The sequence below is a fragment of the Lutjanus erythropterus genome, chromosome 6 (assembly GCF_056507025.1).
Source record: "Lutjanus erythropterus isolate fLutEry1 chromosome 6, fLutEry1.hap2, whole genome shotgun sequence".
Lineage (NCBI taxonomy): Eukaryota > Metazoa > Chordata > Actinopteri > Lutjaniformes > Lutjanidae > Lutjanus > Lutjanus erythropterus.
The window spans coordinates 10,621,352-10,640,245 of NC_139322.1; the positions used below are offsets into that span (position 1 = coordinate 10,621,352).

An 18,894-nucleotide genomic window follows, 5' to 3' on the forward strand; every position below is an offset into this window, starting at 1 on the left:
CAATTTTAATTTTCCTATGCAAAAAATCCTATTAAAATCATGATCATGTGACATTTGTTGGGGTCTGTATCAAACAAATGTTTTTATACATCCGGAGAGCCAGATTTACAGGCCAGGGCATCTCTGAAGCTCTACAGTACTTCACTATATTGCTGTTTTATAACACATTATCATTATATTTTGTAGGCAGCACTTAATGTATGATCCTATCTATCTATCTATCTATCTATCTATCTATCTATCTATCTATCTATCTATCTATCTGTCTGTCTGTCTGTCTGTCTGTCTGTCTGTCTGTCTGTCTGTCTGTCTGTCTATCTATCTATCTATCTATCTATCTATCTATCTTTTTATCTGTCTATCTATCTGTCTGTCTATCTGTCTATCTCTGTCTATCTAACAGTGGATCATTGTGAAACATGCACACCTGCGCAGATTTACTATTACAGGCAGTCATTATAGATTTATGGCCCTCTCCTTGCCAGGTTGAGCGGCCCTTATCACACTGTTGTGCTTAGTGTTAGTGGACAGACAGCCATGATGTCCATAAATCACTGATAGAGACTCTGACTGACTGAGAGTGTCATCGCTGCTGCTCATTGAGCTTCACTCGAGCTAGCGAGGGTGTAAAGCTGGTTGCAAGCCATGTGAAAAATGTGCCTTACAAAAGCGTGAATGTCTCACAGTCGGTAGCGTGTCAGCCAGTCGGTGAAGGGACGTGTCTTCGGGCTGTATCGCGTCGTGTTGTTGAGCTGACTCTTCTGGTCAGTTAGCCTGACTGTCTCTGTCTTCCTGCTCCCCAGGGTTGTCAAAGAAGAGATTTCCGATGACAACGCCAAGCTGCCCTGCTTCAACGGGAGAGTGGTGTCCTGGGTAAGTGAGATGGATGGTGCTCCCGTGCAGCCTCGGCTCTAAACCAAAGATATGCAGAGCACTCGTGTAAATCATGTAAATGCGGCCATGAAACGCCTCCACAGAGCTTTTCAAACACTCTTCACCTCTGTCTCACTCTTCTGCTGCATTGTATAGGTGTTAGTGTTTCCATTAGATGCTAAACATAGCAACAAAACGCAGTCAGAGGTGGCTGAGTTTGACTGCTAAAACAGGGAGTATGGCGTCTAGGGTGACCTATCTGCTGGTCGGTTACTCTATTGACTTCTGTAGCTGTACAATGATTTGTAATTATGGAAGATAAACAGTGCTGTGAGCCCAAGTCTCCCTACAGGGACAGTAAAGTATGTTAAATCAAATCAATCTGTCATGTTAGAGGAGGATTTACATCTTAATCATTGCTCTATCGTACAGAACGGAAGACACACATTATAGCTTTGGCTTTAAATATTGACTGGCTTCACATTTAATCTTCTTTTTTGCCTGTTTTTTTTTTTTAACAATCCAGTATATCTATATTGTACTTTATTGATCTCTGTGGGGAAATTCATTATTTTGCTTGCCTCCCTCCTTCCAAAGGGAGGTCAGAGGTCAGAGTCAGTGACACGGTTGGGGCTGTGGAGTTGTTAAGAACCGTCGTGCTCAATATCACTTGACCAGTGTCGATACTAACAGCGTGTGGTCTGTAATTAAATGTAGTCTCACTATATCACACTGCTGCTCAACAACCAGTGAGAGCAAATGTATGCATCTTCACGATTCATTCACGTTTTTTTTTTACCAGAATTACTCCACACGGTCCACCAGTGGTTTCTGATTTTTTTTTTAAACCAGGGAACATAAAAAGATATTTTTAATCATCACATAGTAGTGGAAAATGCCCATCCCAGTTTCTAAATATCCACGGGGATGTCTTTAAGTGTCATGTTTGTCAAAAATAGGATTTATTGCCATTTTTGCATGAAAAATTGCTTTAAGGATTATTTAGTTATCAAAACAGTTGGCGGTTATTTTTCTCAGTCGCCTAATCCATAACTAATCATTGCAGCTCCACCATTTCACTATAGGTGATTCACAAAGATGTTGTTTTGTTTAAAGTTTCTTAACATTTTGCACAGAAAGTGCCCAGCATATAACCATATATCAGCAACTTATAATGTGATTCTAGCTGTATTTTGGCTGCTTCAAATAATGGAAAGTGTTGCTGTCTACAAGATCCACCATGCCGCTAATTGGTATTGGAATGAAACCAGTCAGCTTTTCTTTGAACTCAATTTACAGTAACAAATCTTTACATCACTTGCTTCAACAGTCATTATCTCTGATTGAAGTTTTGGCAAGCATGAGCTATTATTTCATCAATCTAAGCTGCGGCGTGGCTGCATGTTTACTGACTTTTGATGTGGTGATTTCTATGTGCATTGCTTTTTACTTTGGTTTTTGCATGTTTAAAAACAAACATAAATATGTAGGTATATGTTGCTTCATTTCTAATGTGGTGTAACTTTATTAAAAACATGAAAGAAAAAATGGAAATGAACACATCTTTGGGGATGTCTTGCTCAACATTAAGGCAATATTTAAGTAAACTCAGAGCTGTTACTTTTTCTTTAATTGAGGCAAATGGAATAGAGGCCAATTCTTACTGTAAACAGACTAGAGAAACTGCCTGATAAGATTTTAACCACATGTAAAATATGTAAAGTATGTTGCGATGCACTGATCTATATAAGTATTACTGGATTACAGTAAGTGGATCAATCAAACGGATAGGATTAATCCATATTAAAGGGATAGTAAGGATTATTTAAAGTGGTGTTGTATGAGGTTTTGATCTGCTGTCAGTATGTTGCCTACAGGACACGCCCCTAGTTTGGAGAAACAGCAAAACTAACAGTGTAGAAAGCTAAACAACGAACTGCTGTGGACATGGTCGGCTGCAAAGTACGTTTTACCCAAAGAAGAAGAAAAAAAGGTCCATCTAAAAAATCAATATCAGTTAAAGTGTACACTATTTTTAGACCATTTCCACAGCTTTACCTTGCCATCAGCCAGCCTTATATAAACCGCTGTTATATAAGTCAAATATCACTGTCTTCAGACCAACCAGACTCATTTTACCTTGCAGACCTCGGGAGTTCTTGGTCTACAGCTGCCTCAATCTGTAAGTTTGCTTGTGTTATTGTGTGACGGTGCAGCGGTAGACCGGCGACTCCTGTGTTCTGCAAGATGAAATTACTGTTTTCGCAAAAGGATGAGTGAGTGAGAGAGCGATATTGGCTTATATAACTGCAGTTTTCTGTCTGAAAAGGCTGTCTGACAACAAGGTAAAGGTATTGGTATCCAGTAAACACTGCGTAAAGTGAGTTTCACATATTGTGTGCATATACATCACTTATTTATGATTGTCTGAAGTGCCTTATTTTGAGATACAAAGATAAGGGAAAATAAATAAACAAACCCAGTAAAACTATGTACAGTTAGGGAGTGATATTTTCCTTGCCATACAATAAAATTATAGACTTGTAAAAGTAAAGTCTGGCCTACAGGCTGTTACATAGTTAACCCATTTTTTTTACCAGTGTGACAAATTAATTCCAGTTTATGGTTAACATATGCTGTCATTTTGTAAATGTCCATCAGTGCATTTGAAGTTGCTTTCTCCTGTGATAACCATTTCCTCACTGGGGCCTTTTTGGCAGCTACCAGCAATATATTTCACCGATATTTATCCTCATCCAGCCATTCTTGAGGTACGAGTCCAAAAAACATGCTCTTGCTCTCCATGAGCACAAGACATCTGAAGATACCCTCTCCAAAAGTCTTAAATAAAAGGGCAATCTTAGAAAATATGATAATGATTTCCAGCAAACTGGGGGGGTTACTATGATAATGGGATTTCTGAGAGGGTGTAATGAAGCACCTTTTCCAACTAAATTCTCTCCTATTTTGCGCACTGGAACACAGCCATTGAAAACTCAGACTTGTTGTCCATTCTTCCTCAGATATGGTTATCCCTCCTTCATTCTCCCATTTTGTTTTAATATGCAAAGTTAGGTGTGCTTAAAGATTCACTGAAAACATTCTTAATATAGTGTACACTTAAACTGACACTGAGGTGGCTAAAATACATTTTGCTCCTGACCAGCAGTACATTGTTTAGCTTCTGTGCTGATAGTACACCATTTCAAATAATCCAAAATATCCCTTTAAATATGGTTTCTTCATTAATGTCATTATAATACGTAGAGCCAGTTACATGCATGAAGACACATCAGGCTGTGCACAACTCTGTAGTGATCTCTGATCTCATGTTACCTTCCATAAATTAATCCCTATGAGCTCCACACATTGTGGTGTGCAAATGCTGGAAGTCTTCCATGTCTGTCGTGACCATGTGGAGCTCTGAGAGGAGCAAAGGTCACACCTGTGCTGTCTGGAGTCAACTAGACACAGGTGAACTTCATCTGAATCAGTGCTTTTATAAGCAGGAGGAGAAATCATTGCTCTGTTTGCTCTGTCACCATCCAGATCTCTGTGCCTTCACTTGTTAAACCCACCACTTGATGAAGTCAAAGGGGAAGTTCATATTGAAATAAAGTGCCTTTTTTTTTTTTTTTTTTGTGGGATCCGCGGCTTCACTCTCTAATTCTGGTAACTCATGTCCAATATTTGATGTCTCTAGGCTCCAGCGCTCTCCATTTAGATCAGATTAAATTAAATTAAATTTAATTTAAAATTTAGCGGAAAGGGAACACTGATATCAGATCAGGAATTAGTATCGGAAGAGAAAAAGTCAGATTAATGCGTCTCTAAAACTGTGCAGGCATTTTTCTTTAATACTATCTAACACAAAAAGAACCCAACTGATATATCAGCCCAGTATTGACCTGATTCACGCCTGCAGAGGACGTATCAGTATTGGTGTGTATGTTTACTGAAATGCACCAACATGGAAACTGGCTCATATATTACAACCTGCTCCTAACTGCCTGAAAATGTGACTAAAGCTGAACTGTACTGATGTTTATTTAGCTATTTATTTCATGTTTATTTACTTTTCTCAGTGTAACTTTCTAGAATTGGTCGACATATGTCTATATTAGGCTGTAGGTTTAAGTTTTTATTTGTTTCATGCACACATCAAACACAAAAATATAAACACCTGAAAGAAATGTAAAAGTATATGCAAGGTGTGGCTTGAAACCTGTAAAGGCTTATATAAAACTGAGATATTTAAGTTAAATACCAACAATACAAAATCATAAATACACATATGTTGAAGTTGAAAACTGCATGTATAAAATAAGTAGAATTATAGTGTAAAAAAGCAATCAACATAATTACAAAGAAGCTGTTTACGGTGCAGTTTCTAAGATACTTTTCCAAATGTTTTTAACAGCTGAGCATTTCTAAGTCTGGTGTCCGGTGACAAAAAGGAATCCATTAAATTTACATTTTCGTTCCACGTAATAACCCCGCAATATTTATAAAACTGACTGCGAGATGCTCTGTACAATGGAAGATGAAGCCTGTCTAGTTGAATAATCATGGAAGTATGAATTATTAACAGTAATATCTAAAACTATGAGGTAAATCAACATTCTTCACATCTCACTTTAAAGACAAATGTGCAGATTGTTAAATTATTTAACATGTTAAATAAAATATATATTCTATAATAAAGTTATTTGAGGTAAGAACACGGCATTTTGAGTACCTTTGCATTGTCGTTTTGTTGCTCCACCCACCTAAAAAAGGTCTTCTTTATCTAGCTCACTATATCAGCTACCGTATTGGTAATCTGTGAATTCCCCCCCCCCTTAAAATTCAGAAATATGGATTGGGCTTTAACTTTTATATGGCAGTTGTCTGTAAAAGAACTTGAGTACCAAAGAGTAGAGCAAAACCTGCTCTTTCTTGATGCGTTCCGGGCAGAAAGACGGTCGGCACACAGACTCAGAAGCTGATGGAAAATGCAGGAATATTTTCAATCTTTGAAATGGAGCACAGAAAGTGGCCCACGGGGTTCATTTAAGAAATCTAGAGACACCGCGGTGACACCTGTGAGTCCCACAGCTCACATTAGAATAATCTTAGTGACTACAGTTGTTAGTCTTTCCACGGCTGCCTGCTTTAACTTTCATTATTCTGGCTCAGATGAAAGCAGAGTGGTTGTATCTGTGGGTCACCATATATCATCCTTTGTACTGACACTCGACTGAGTAAAAGCTATGTGCGCTTTTTAAGTTTTTATGTTCCTCGCTGTGTTTCTCAAGTTGTTTGTGCATCACCACTAGTCATCTCCAGGCCTGTCTGCAGCATCTCATTTCATAGGCTTTCCTCATGTGTACTTGTACATAAGATGTGCCCGTCTCTGGTGTCAACGTCACTGTTTGTGTTTATCTTCAAGTGTCGCACAGTCTGTTGAGGTTGTTTTTGATCTTTTCTATCCTCACAATGGGGCCTATATCATTCAACAAAATATTTATTGTTGTTTGTGTTTCTCTCAGAGCTGAATATGCATGTAACAGAAATATAAACGCTGCACTTTTGTGTTTGCTCCCACTGGAGCCGATGTGAAGTAAAAGATCTCAGACTTTTTTCCGTGCTCGTAAAAGGTTTATTTCTCTCAAATCAAAAATTTGTTAAGAACCATGTTAGCGAATACTGAATTAGTCTATCAATTCAATTTAGGGTTCAATGATCCAACATGATCAATGCAAAATAAAAATATCAATCTATATAGTCATCTTTATTTTGAAATTCCCATGGCATGTCTGTGTCAGACGTGTCTGGTAGAGTTCAAGTATTATTTAGTTGCTTCTTGTGCGTGGACATAAATGTAACTGAACGTGTAATGAACATATATCATCTGATACTGATAGCAGACCCCTGAGTTGAATTTCTTCATGCTTAAACCTAACAAACTCAACCAACGGAGGCGATGTCTTTTTTCAAGATAAAAGTGTACATTTCAGAGTAATCTTTTTATTGTCACAGTCCAAGTCACACCTGTGTCATAATTAGACAGATACTGGATTTTTGGGGCTGATGCCAATATGAGGGAGTAAAAAATTTAGATTCAAGGTGCGATAAAAATAAAATTTAGATATATTTACAATCCAAAATGGCATTACCTCGTATTGGTATGAAATATTCTGTTCTGTTTGAAGAAACCTTTTGTATCGCAGCACATCAGACAACATGTACACCGATACTGATATAGACTGATATAACTGTGATTAGAGCTGCACAGTATGGATTTAAAAAAAGTCATATTGTGATTATTTTGACTGAAATTGCAATCATGAGATGTGATACAATTAGTGGGAATGATCATTGTGGGAATCACAGTTTTTATTTTCACTAATTGATGTGACATTTGTCGGGATCTGTACCAAATGAACATGTTTTCATACACCTGGAGAGCGAGATTTGCAGGCCAGGACATCTCTGTGGCACTACGGTACTACATTAAAATGCTGTTTTGTCAAACTTTTTTTTTTTATGAAAAAATTGCAGCTTCTGTTGTTTGGATATTTGGACTTGGCCCGTCGCAATTTCGATAATATTGCGATTAATTGTGCAGCCCTTACTGTAATAGGCCAATATTGGGGCAGTAATATCAGCCAATGGATTATCTGTCTGGCTCTTGTCATAATCATGATGGATGGATGGATGTCAAGTGGACGGATCTTGACAAATGAGAAGAGCTCACCAACACAGATTTAAACAAATTTGTGCTCAAAATTTGAGAGAAATTAACCTTTTGTGTGCTAAAGGAATGTTAGATTTTTTTTTTACTTAATTTATATTTTTGTTGAGTATCTGCTCCTTAACAAATCTTTCCAACATCTATTTCCCTCAGTTGGTCCTGGCGGAGAGCGCCCACTCTGATGGAGGGTCTCAGTGCACAGAGAGCCACCCGGAGCTGCCCCCTCCTCTGGAGAGAACAGGGGGCATCGGTGACTCGCGGCCCCCCTCCTTCCAGTAAGTAGGCTGATTACTGCGTGTCATATATGCACAATTACACACATGCAGTCATGTAGACAGATGTATTCAAGCACACGATCCCGCGCACACGGGGTGACCTTTTTATTTCACAGCGTGCCATATGTGCTAATCAGAACGTGGAAAGGCTCATCACAGAGATTTTGTCGGGCTCGTATGGGAGGTGTAGGTGGTCCGCATGCCCGTGTGTGAATTATGGCATGAAGTATGTGCTAAAGCTTAAGTGTGAGAACATGCACGGGTGTGAGTATTTTTACTACTAGTGTGTATGTTCCCTCCCTCCCGCCCACTCAACCATGAAGTAAGTAAGGTGTTAGTCCGCTCATCTATGTAAACATGATGTGTATGCCGCCACTGCTGCTGATTCTTGAAATAGCCTTCACAGCTACACATCTTCAGGCGAATACTGGCGCTCAGTGAGGCCCATTGTGCTCACTCACTAAGAGCATTCATCCATACTCATACTCATACGCTTAATAAAAGCATATGGGGTCTAAAAGCTCAGAAATGGAGATTTTCTTGACGGCTTGATGATGTTACCTGAGCTCAGACTTTAATTTCTAACTGAAGAATATTGCTGCTCTTGCTCAGGAGAAGTCCTAAGCTAAATATAGCTAAAAGTGCTGGGGGCAGTGGGGGCGAGGGTTGTTGCCATTACAGCGCTGAAGCAATATGGCTGAGGCTCTATATTGAGAACATGCAATCTGTCATGTCTCAGTGTATCTCTTTATCCACGGTTTTGACATCTCAGCTCGCTTTTGCCCTCTATGGGCCGCTCCCTGCTGCTTGGCTGTCAGCTGCCCTGATGGTTTTATTGTTCCCGGCCAGCTTTCACCAGGACTACCGCCACCTTGTGGAGCAAAGCGGCAGTGTTCCAGCCCCCTTACCCCCACGTAATCCACCCCCCGTCCCCCCCCCCCCCGTCACTCTCTCTTTCTCTCCTCCTCTTTGAGTGAGACAGGCAGGCCTTTCTCTCAGAGAAACGGCGTGCTGAATTCCCTATAGCCAACCTACTCTCTTTCTGAAATGAATCCAGTCTTCCACTCTTTACCTCTGTCTGTAAATAGCTGGAATATTATTACCACTTCATTTCTCTTTGTGCTTTATTCATGCATTTCATGTGTTTGTCGGTGTGAATGGCTCTATTTGATGAGCGCACAGAATAGGTGTTTTGGGCTGAGAATGGACACAACTGATGTGCCTCTGCCTGGTAATCCGGATTAACGAACATTAAAAGCACCCATCTCCATTTCCCAAGAGGGAGGGGGTGGCGATTGGCAGCAGAGAGGAGGAGGAGGAGGAGAGGAGGGGGGAGTTGAAAGGGGGTGGCATTTGTTCACAGCTGCAGCCTAGCTCCTTGGATAATCTCCCCCCGGATCAGCAGACCTGCCGCCCGGCTGGTCAGCAGCCATCGACGGGCTGACAGGCAGGCAGTCACCTCCACATCAATCATCACACTGCCTCCCGATCACCTCCAATTTAAATGCATCCAAAATATGAATCTTTACTGATATTTACATACATGCACTGACCTGAGATGGTGAAGCCCGGCGCGGCCCAGGTGCACCTATTAGTACTCCGGAGCAGAAGCGTGTAAGCATGCCTCATTGAGCACTTTATCCCGCTGAGTGAACACAGCAGACACAGCATCCTGTCTGCTCTTGTGTTTTTAATTTGCAATGATCATCCACACACACACGACCGCAGACGTGTGTGACAACATTGTTTTGAACCAGTGCAGGATGAAATTTCTGTTTTATGCATCTTTTGTTCTGTTTATGTATATATGAACATGACCCTGTTTAAGGTTATTGCAGGTTGTTTATGATGTATATAAAAAATAATATAGTGATAATGGCAATATTACAACTTGACTGGATGATATCACACCATTACACAGAGCAACAACAAGTGTGGCTAAAAGTGAAAGTAAAATTGCTACAGGCTCCACAGTGTGCAAAAACTGGAGCAACGTCAGTGTTGTGGAAGTGGTTTGGTGACAGAAGATTGCAAAAATACCCTAAAATACTTGGATGTTGTCTTAGGGCCATATCACCCAAAAGTAATGATGCTTCACTACTTTCAATGCCATGTAGGGCTGTGTGATATATCAATATTATATTGATAACATGATGTGAGACTAGATAGCATTATATCATTATAACATTAGTGTTGTTTTCTCATGGTTTTAAAGGCTGCATTACAGTAAAGTGATGTGATTTTCTGAACTTACCAGACTTCTTTACCCACTTAGTCATTCTAATAATCGAATCAAAATCTAAATATTATTGAAATTGCATTGTAGGAAATATGACAAATGTCACATCATTGTGATTTTTTTTTTCAGTGAAAATTGGAAATTTCGATGCGAACATATTAAGTCCCCATTACCATATTGAGCAGCACTAGTCTTTATTTCTTTTTGATAACATAATAAATAAAACAATTTGTATAGGGGCAAGTACCCTGTCATCTCTACAGCATTGTTGCAATATGGATATTGATATTTGGATATTTGGTAAAAATATTCCACATCATCCAGCTGTAACAGTGTGTTATTTTAGAAAAAAAAAACAAAGAAATGGTGTATCTAGATATTCATATATGTAGATCTGATGCTTGCCAGTTAATTTACTGTTGTGTTATATAAAGGACTTTGTGATGCTGGTTTTGATAAGTGCAATACGAAATATTATTATTATTATGTTATGTGTTTAAAATAATACAGTATCTATTAATTATAGCAGAGATTCTCACTTTTTTCTCAGCCAAGGACCCTTCATAAGATGAAAAAATAGACTGAGGACCCCCTCATGTATGTCCCTTGGAATAATTGGATGTATACTATTTTGTACACGTCTAGTTAATTACATGAAAGACCAATGTAAGAGAGATGTATTAGAAAGATATTAGACACTATTAAAAATACTTGCACCATGTCAACACAGAATATCCCGGTATAGAGAGCCGGTTTCCACCAGTCATGGGTGATGTGTGGGTGATGCTTGCTTGACTGGTAGCTGAGAAGGATTTATATATTTATGAGAGTTAAAGGTTGATAGATTCAAATGTAGTCTATGAACTATTTTATAGTTAAAATTGAAACCAATAAAACCTTTTGAAAAAGTAAATAAATGTTGACTTATTTATTTAAATTATTCAGTATTAAAACTTTTCACAGACCCTCTGGCAGAGAACCACAGACCACTGGGGGTCCCCAGACTCCTATTTGAAAACCACTGAATTATAGTATTGAAAGTACCATGGTTATTTAAAAAAAAGATAATTTAAGCTCTCAGTTCAGTTCAGTCTTTGTCCTGGAATTTCGCTTGCAGCAAAACCAGACTGTGTTCAGTTACTTTTTCTGTACCAGCACTTTGTGCAGCTTGTTAATTTTAAAAGAAAAAAAAATCTGATTTTGTGAGCCATTGTATTGAAAGAGGTATTGAGTACTGTTTTTAATGCTGGTATCGTATCAAAGTTTAAAATTCTGGTATTGTGAGAACTTTACACTGTTTGTGTACGAGCTCTGCCATGAGTGTGCATGAATGCATGCAAGTGTGATTATTTATGCAGGTGTAAGGTACATGTTGCACACATGCCTAAGTGTGTGTGACAGCCTGACAGGGTTGAGTAGAGTTCTCAGCAGCTTCAGGTTTCTTCGGTGCCCGGTGGCTGTGTAAGTCCCTTAACCCCGGCGCCTGAGGCCACGGCGTCTCCAGCCCTCTGACAGAATAACAATCTGCCCTCCAGCCCCTCCAGGAACCCCCGAGACTCCTCCCAGACCCCGAGTACACAGGCCGGCTTATTGCTCAGCCCACACCTGATCTACCACTTCTCGCCTTTTTTTATGCAATCTGTCATTCTCCCCTCTCTGTCTCTCTCCCAATCACGCTCCAGGCACCATCTGGGCTTTCAATAGGTCTCATTAATGCCAGTATTGTCCAGAACGGCTCCCTCTCAGGGTATCTGGTCATTAATGACACTTAGTGAAAAACACATCACATACCGCACAACAATGCAACTGCTATTTTGGCCAGAGGGATTGAATTTGAAACATAGTCATAATATGTGTTGCATATTCCCCCGAGGGTGAATGGCAGGCAAACAGATATTGTAACAGACAGAAGTATATTGTAGCTGGGGATTATGTTCACCAGTGTTGGTCGCAAGCTGGCTCGAGAATCCATTTTTTGAAAGACTTTCTGTGTGTGTTTTCTACATCATTATGAATCTGACTGAAGTTTTCCAATGTGTGTATTGCAGTGCCAATGCGGTGAGCAGTCGAGATGGCCTGGACACGGAGACGGGGACGGAGTCTCTCCTGAGCCACCGCAGAGAGCGCGAGAGGGAGCGGGCGCGGAGGAGAGCTCGAGAAACCGAGCGTGAGTATTATCAGCCAGGAACAGATGGATCCCAAAAAAGCAATTATCTTGTCATTTCCAAGTTATTACATTTCAGTGCCTCTCACTCAGAACTCTTAACTTACTTACTCTGCACAAGTCACTCGCCCCCACCATTCCCCACCCGCAGAAAAAGTGGACAGACAGCAGACATGTACGAGAAAAAAGGCCCTCAGGGTTCACGTGGTGTGATGAACTTTAGTGATGTAGAAACACACAGATATCTAAATTCTCAGAAGAGTAAAGGAAAGGAGGAAAGAAGTGAATAAGTTCACTGTGTGTCAAAGTTTCTGGAATTCACTGTCTTGCCCAATAATTGTCCTTCTTCTGTTTCCTGTGTGCGGCTCAGGTTTATGGTCAGAGGCTGTTTTCCACTCTGTAGTCACACTCCAGTCTTGTAGGATGATTATAGCCTGTCAGAAGACACTAGTGTTTTGTGAAATATCAGAGGAAAGTCTTTTGCAGCTATTGTTCACGTATAAATGCAACCATCTACGGTTTACCTGGAGAAGAAAATGTTAGGATTCTGACTTTAAAAGCCCCTGATAGCTGTTATCAACACATCTGGTTTACTTTTTTGGCATTTGAGTCAGTGATTTCTACTGAATTGACTTTTGTAGAAGAAGGACGCCTTTCTTTCTGCTCCTTCAAGAGATCTGCTCTCTTTTACACGCTCAATAGGCCTCCTGCATGAATCATTCATACGCACAGATTTGATCTTAAATTATGTGTCTAAACAATTTAAGAACTTGCATCAGTGCTTGCGTACTTTCCTTTTGTTTTTAGCAAAGAAAATTGCTAATAGGAGTGCCTTAGACCACACGTAAGCAATACGCACAACAGCCAGCTATGTGTTTTGTGCTGTGAAATGTCATTCAAGGTCTTTTATTGTCATTATACAGCACAGGGTTGTGAAACGTTCATTCATAATACACACAAAATACAACATATATACAGATAATTAATTTAATTCAGAATGGGAAATAAATACATATATGCATACATGCATACACCCAGGAAGTAATGCTGCAGTACATCTTTTGATTTTGTGTCAAGTTGAATGTAAAAAGTAGCAACAATGTGGTTACTGGTGCTGCATCTACAGGTCCAGCCATTGCCGTAGATGTCATCAAGTTCTTTAGGCCTACTTCATGAAAATACAGAAGGAAAACATTATTTATTAATTTAGTAATTTTAAATGTTTTCACTAAAAGATGAAGATGCTGACTGCAAATTGTCTGGTACATGAAACCAGTTTAAGATCAAATGGAGTGCATCAACATGCTCAGGTGGTTAAGAACAGACTTTACTATCAGCGTGTGTTTCATCCAGTCCATGTAGGATTTTCTTATTTTCCTCTTGCTGCTTTGTGCAAGAGCAAATCTAAGAGAAAAATAAGAAAACATTCATGCATGAAGCTCAGTGTTGTTAATGTTAAGAGCCTGCTAGTCAGCCTAACAATGGGCCTCATGCAAGAACTACTCACACGAAACAGATCTGTTCTTAAGTGATTTAGGAGAACTTCCACTTCATTCACCAATTTTCTCGGTTTTTTGAATTGGTTCTTCGGCGCGAACACAATTTACGAGCGGTCCAGATAGGTCGTAGGAGTCATATGCAATTAGTCTGCTACTGTTAGGTTATTCAAACCTAAACTCTCCACTGATCTATTATACATTTCATTACTTTGAAGCACTTCTGAGTTTGAGGAACCTCTATAAATTACCATTCATAATTATGCTGGCATTATTCCGTTTGACTCTGCAATTTGAATTACAATATAATTTAAAATTTATTCATATAGCCTGATGATATCATCATTAATTTAAATTGGTCATTACCACTACTGTCAGGCCTATTTTCACATGCAGGTCTATGCAAGTTGCTGTCCAAAGGAACATCCTCCGTTGCAGTGCCTGACAGTACAACTTCACCTGTTGTCGCACATGTTCTGTCATCCATCTCTGTGATGGAGGCTTCCCCTTGGCTCCCTCCTCCTGTTGCAGTCATTGATCACCTTGCTGCCTCTTTTTTTGTTTGAGCCAATTCTTCTTCATTTTAGTGACAGTACACCCTTCAGGTGAAACAGCATTAAATGCACTTGTTATTTTTTTGCCATTCCTTGGCTTTTGCAGTGCAGTTTTCATGAATTACCGCTTCCCTTCATGGGTCAGGACGTGCACCTTTATATGGTATTATTGGACTGTTATTTATGCTTATTTACAAGTCTCATAAATGTGCACTCAAATACAGGAGGCATTCATTGTAGATAGGAAGGTAGCTTTTACTTATCCCCATGGGGACATTTCATTCTCACAGCAGCAAAGTGATATGAAAAAAGGATAGTAAATAAGGAGAAAAACTGAGCAATAAAATAAAAAAGAATAAATACTAACAACACTAATACTAATATGACAACAGGGTACATTATTTATGGATACTTAAGTGTAAAATTATGTATAAAATGGTATACATCAATTAAACAGAAGTTAGGAGCTTTTGATGAACATGTGGCACACTCATACAAGCCAATCATGTGAAAAAAAATTAAGAGAAGAGAAGAGACCATGAGAATGTTTTTGCATGAGGCAATATGTCTGTGCACAACAGAGAACAGAACAGGGTTTACTGGTGCTGCAGGAAAAGGTGTGTTTCTCTTATCAGCATAATCAGACCTGCAATATTTTGAGATATCTGCTTCATTCTATTCCTGCCTTTGCCACACAGACATTTTGGCAGAATTAGTTGTTTTTATGGCAGGAAGTAGTAAACCAGCAGCTCCTGATGCTCACAGTCTGCTGTTGTTTGGACTCACAGCAAAGCCAGTTGTCTCTTTCCCTATCTGTCTCTCCTCGCCTCCTCCTCTCTTCACAGCAAGCCTGGCTCTGTGCATCCTGCGCTCCAGGCTCATTATGCAGTTAGTATCGCAGAATATCGCAGCATCAGGTTGAGATTATAGGGAGAGCTGTAGCTGTCCTGCATGCTGGAAACTGGTTTAACTTTGCTTTAGCAGAAAACTGCATAATTATATCCACTGGTTTCTTCTCTTAAGCATCTTGTTTTTGACTTGGCTAAAGACATATCGTTGGCGCTCACCACGTCAGATCCACTGCTGCTAATGGCCAACTTGCACATCTGTTGTTTTGTGGGTGACAAGGAAGTACCTCAAGCCGAATGGACTTTATGTCTGTCCGCATCTTCCTGTGTTTACTGCCTTCAGCACAGATCAGCAGGCCCAAGCAGAATCTGCAGATTGCTTTTACAGATTTCAGCATCTGCATCAGGGTTTTATTTTGCTTGTAATGTGATAGACACTATTGATTTAAGATAACAAAGACTGTTTTTCAGCAAAAATAAGCACATGCAAAATTGATCCTAAGCAGAGCTGAAAGAAATAGTTATATAGGTAGTTTATAGTAGAGCTTGTACAAGTAAACCACTAAAATGCAAGGTTCAACATGGAGCAGAAAGAGCAAATATTAATTTCCAAAACCATTTATCATTGATCCTCCTAACAGTTGGCCCTTTAGCCATTATGCCCCAAATTTTGGAACACTAAACATTAGTATTGCTGACTCAACAGACAGTTTGTTGTTTGTATTTGCTGCTGAATTGTGACACACTTTGAGCTGTATTCTGCTGAATAAATAAAGTTCATTCATTCATTCAATTGACACTTCAACACGTGTACATGTACAAGCAGCATCTCTATACTTGTTTTAAAATGTGCAGAAAAATCAATTCAAATCAGACACCATGATACAGAAGACAGAATATAGAGAATATCTTTTCTTCCCCCTCTCTCTCACACAGGCAGTCTTTCTCTTTCTGTTTCCTCGCCCTGCTAGTTTGTTAGCTGTAATTAAGTGAAACCATCGGGGGAATTGGGTGAGTCGCTACTGGCTTACCGGCACTTTCATGGTTCATAAATCTAGCAAACAAGGCCCCATAGAATGTAATTGAATTTGACTGTGTTGGCTCAGTATTTACTGTCACATACGCTGGATGTATAGACATATAAAGAATGAGCCAGTAGCCCCGCCTCTTTACCTCACAGCCTGCAGCATCAGCAGCAGCAGGAATTCCCCTGTCACCTTATACACACGCTTCAAGTGATTCTGTCTCAGTGTGAATGCTCGCTGTTTTACAGCAATCAGTTCAAGTGGTAAACATATCCCTTCTGATTTTCTGTCTTTTCTGTCAACATTTTAGGAGGGTGAACAGGTGTTCAGGAGTTATTGGATATGATCTTTTGTAAGACGAAACTCTAATATTCAGTTATTACATTGTAGAAGAGAACATTTAATACCCTAAAAAAGAAACCGTTGCCTTAAACATGATGCTGTTCTGTGCTGCTGGGATTTCAGGTTGAGGTCAAAGAAGACATGGTTAAGCCAAAGCACTTATGCTTGTATTAAAGTATTAACCCAAAGCACAAAAACAGCTGGTGAAACTGTTTTTCCGTTATGAAAAATATATTAAAATCTTTTTCTTTTTTTTTTTGTGATGCAATGCTGCTAAAAGCATTCAGGCTTTCAATAACCTGATGGTGTTTTCACCTGAGGCAGAGGACAGCACATCATCTCAAATCCCATATTATCTCTGTTTTGGAGGATGCCGTCATCTGATTGGTCGGAGACAGATTATCAGTCATTCTATAGTTGCGTGCCATGGGAGGGAGGGAGGGAGGGGAGGGAGGGAGGAGGCAATACTTTCTCCTGACTCTCAGCTCAGTTTATCTGTGCGCTGGATGAAGGCACACTGTCGGCTGTGGTGAGAGGGATTTGTTGTTGATAATATTTGACATTTGAATATGTAATATGATGTGATTTCAATTTGTTAGCAGTTGTGGGTGTGTTTTTTTTTTAAATATAATTCCGATGTAATTATGGAAAGTTAGTAAAATAAGTTTTTGTTTTGCAGTGAGGAGAGACATTTATTGGACTTGTGGAGAGCTTTTATAGGGTGATGTTGCATCTGCAATGTAAAAAAAATTGTTGCACATTGGCTTTTTCATAATTTATTTTACAATCATACTTAAAGGAGAACTCTGTAATATATTTATAAACCATAAAATGCAAAAATTACAGTTCAAATTAATGCTGCATATTTGCCGCATCTGTCAACAGGTCATAAGAAATCCTTAATAATCTTGAAGAAGGCGTCGATGTTTAGTACAGTTAAATTGAGCAATCTGTTAATGGAGTTTTGGCAGGCTGTGAGGCAGACAGTCACTGAACTCCAACAGTGTGTATTTTCGGAGCGGTGGGCTTTTGTTTTCAAGATAACGGGGTTACCTTTGCAACAGCTGATCAACTTACAGTGTAGGACTCATCCTCGCTTGTTAGATTACATTGCTGAGCTCAACTTGCGCTCCTGCAGTGTTCCTGCTGCCTGCCTCAGCTTCCTTGAGTCTGGGGAGGAGGGGACAAAGGAGAACAACACCCTTAAACCATAGAGTGTTCATTAAATAATGATTCAACCTATTTAATACATGTTTAAACTCACTATTTAGAGTGCAGTACTTATTTGCCAATGTGCAATTGTTACATATTCCTCCTTTAATAAAAATCAGACAGTGTTTTTATAGCCAGCTTATCTTCAAAATGTCAGATTTTGAAAAGGCCATTGTGTCCAAAGTTTCACATCTAGTCAAATGGTGACTCACTCACTCCTTGTTTTCTTGCTGCCCACTTCTCACAGAGTATCTTTATTCTTATTCCCTTTTTTTTTTTTTTTATCACTGCCTCTATTGTAGATAAGCTGTGAAGCCTGTCAGCAGCCAGCCGGTGGGCAGAGACCGTCTGGGGCTCAGGCTCGGTTTTAGAGAGCAGACGGAGCACAAAGACGCAGATTTCAGTCTGGCTTGGTGAACCTGCACACTTGTTTTTTTTTTTTTTGTTTGTTTGTTTGTTTGTTTGGTTTCTCTGGCGTGGCGTTCCTCTGAGCGTGGGAGGAAATCTGTTTCAGTGATCCTGACAGTGGATGTCCCTCTGCTGATAGAGTGCTTATGTGCAGCACCGTAGCTCAGCTTTCACACAGGCACTTTCTGGGCGGAGCTAGCGATGGGAACAACCACATTGCTGGAATGCTTTGCTTGCTCTCGGCGAATACGCTGGCTGCCACGCCCTCTTCGCCTTATGAGACCTTTCCAGCCAATCCGCTGTTACCCTGAGACAGCGCCACCTCACTGGCAATGTACGTATGTAGATGGACAGGATGGTCAAACACTGCTGGGAATTTTTGTAGAGATTTATTCAGCAAGGCACTGGATTATAATAATTTCTGCCTTTTTAATATTCACTTATCCTCTCCTTTACTCTACTTTACTACTCTGAACTTTACCTTGATACTGAAGTATTTGGTTAAAAATATTGTGATGTTTTCCGTGTGTCACCTTACTGTGAAAATATTACATTACACATCAAACAAAAAAAAATCTATATATATTACATTACACATACATGTTCTTCATTCTAAACCTTACTAAGGTAAAAGTATATAAATATTATGTCAAAATTCACCTAAAGCAGCCATTGTGTCGTAAAGTGGTCTCTCAGTGTTTCACTGTTATGTCTGATGTTTT

The 18,894-nt window shown here is 39.6% G+C and overlaps 1 protein-coding gene across 7 annotated transcripts in view; it reads left to right on the forward strand.

The window, feature by feature from the left end:
- The window catches only part of LOC146324904 (segment polarity protein dishevelled homolog DVL-1-like), a 48,332-nt gene that overhangs the window by 12,558 nt on the left and 16,880 nt on the right, over positions 1 to 18,894 (forward strand). For 6 of the 7 annotated variants that reach the window (XR_014770692.1, XM_084720546.1, XM_084720547.1 and 3 more), the window contains exons 2-4: positions 804 to 873; positions 7,763 to 7,884; positions 12,172 to 12,290. Coding sequence is in view for 6 of the 7 variants with exons in the window: in XM_084720546.1 (XP_084576672.1) it covers positions 804 to 873; positions 7,763 to 7,884; positions 12,172 to 12,290 (311 nt within the window). In the remaining variant the exon portion in view is untranslated. Of the gene's footprint in view, positions 1 to 803; positions 874 to 7,762; positions 7,885 to 12,171; positions 12,291 to 17,179; positions 18,507 to 18,894 lie in introns of those variants that run through there. The other variant, XM_084720549.1, reaches the window with a different exon arrangement.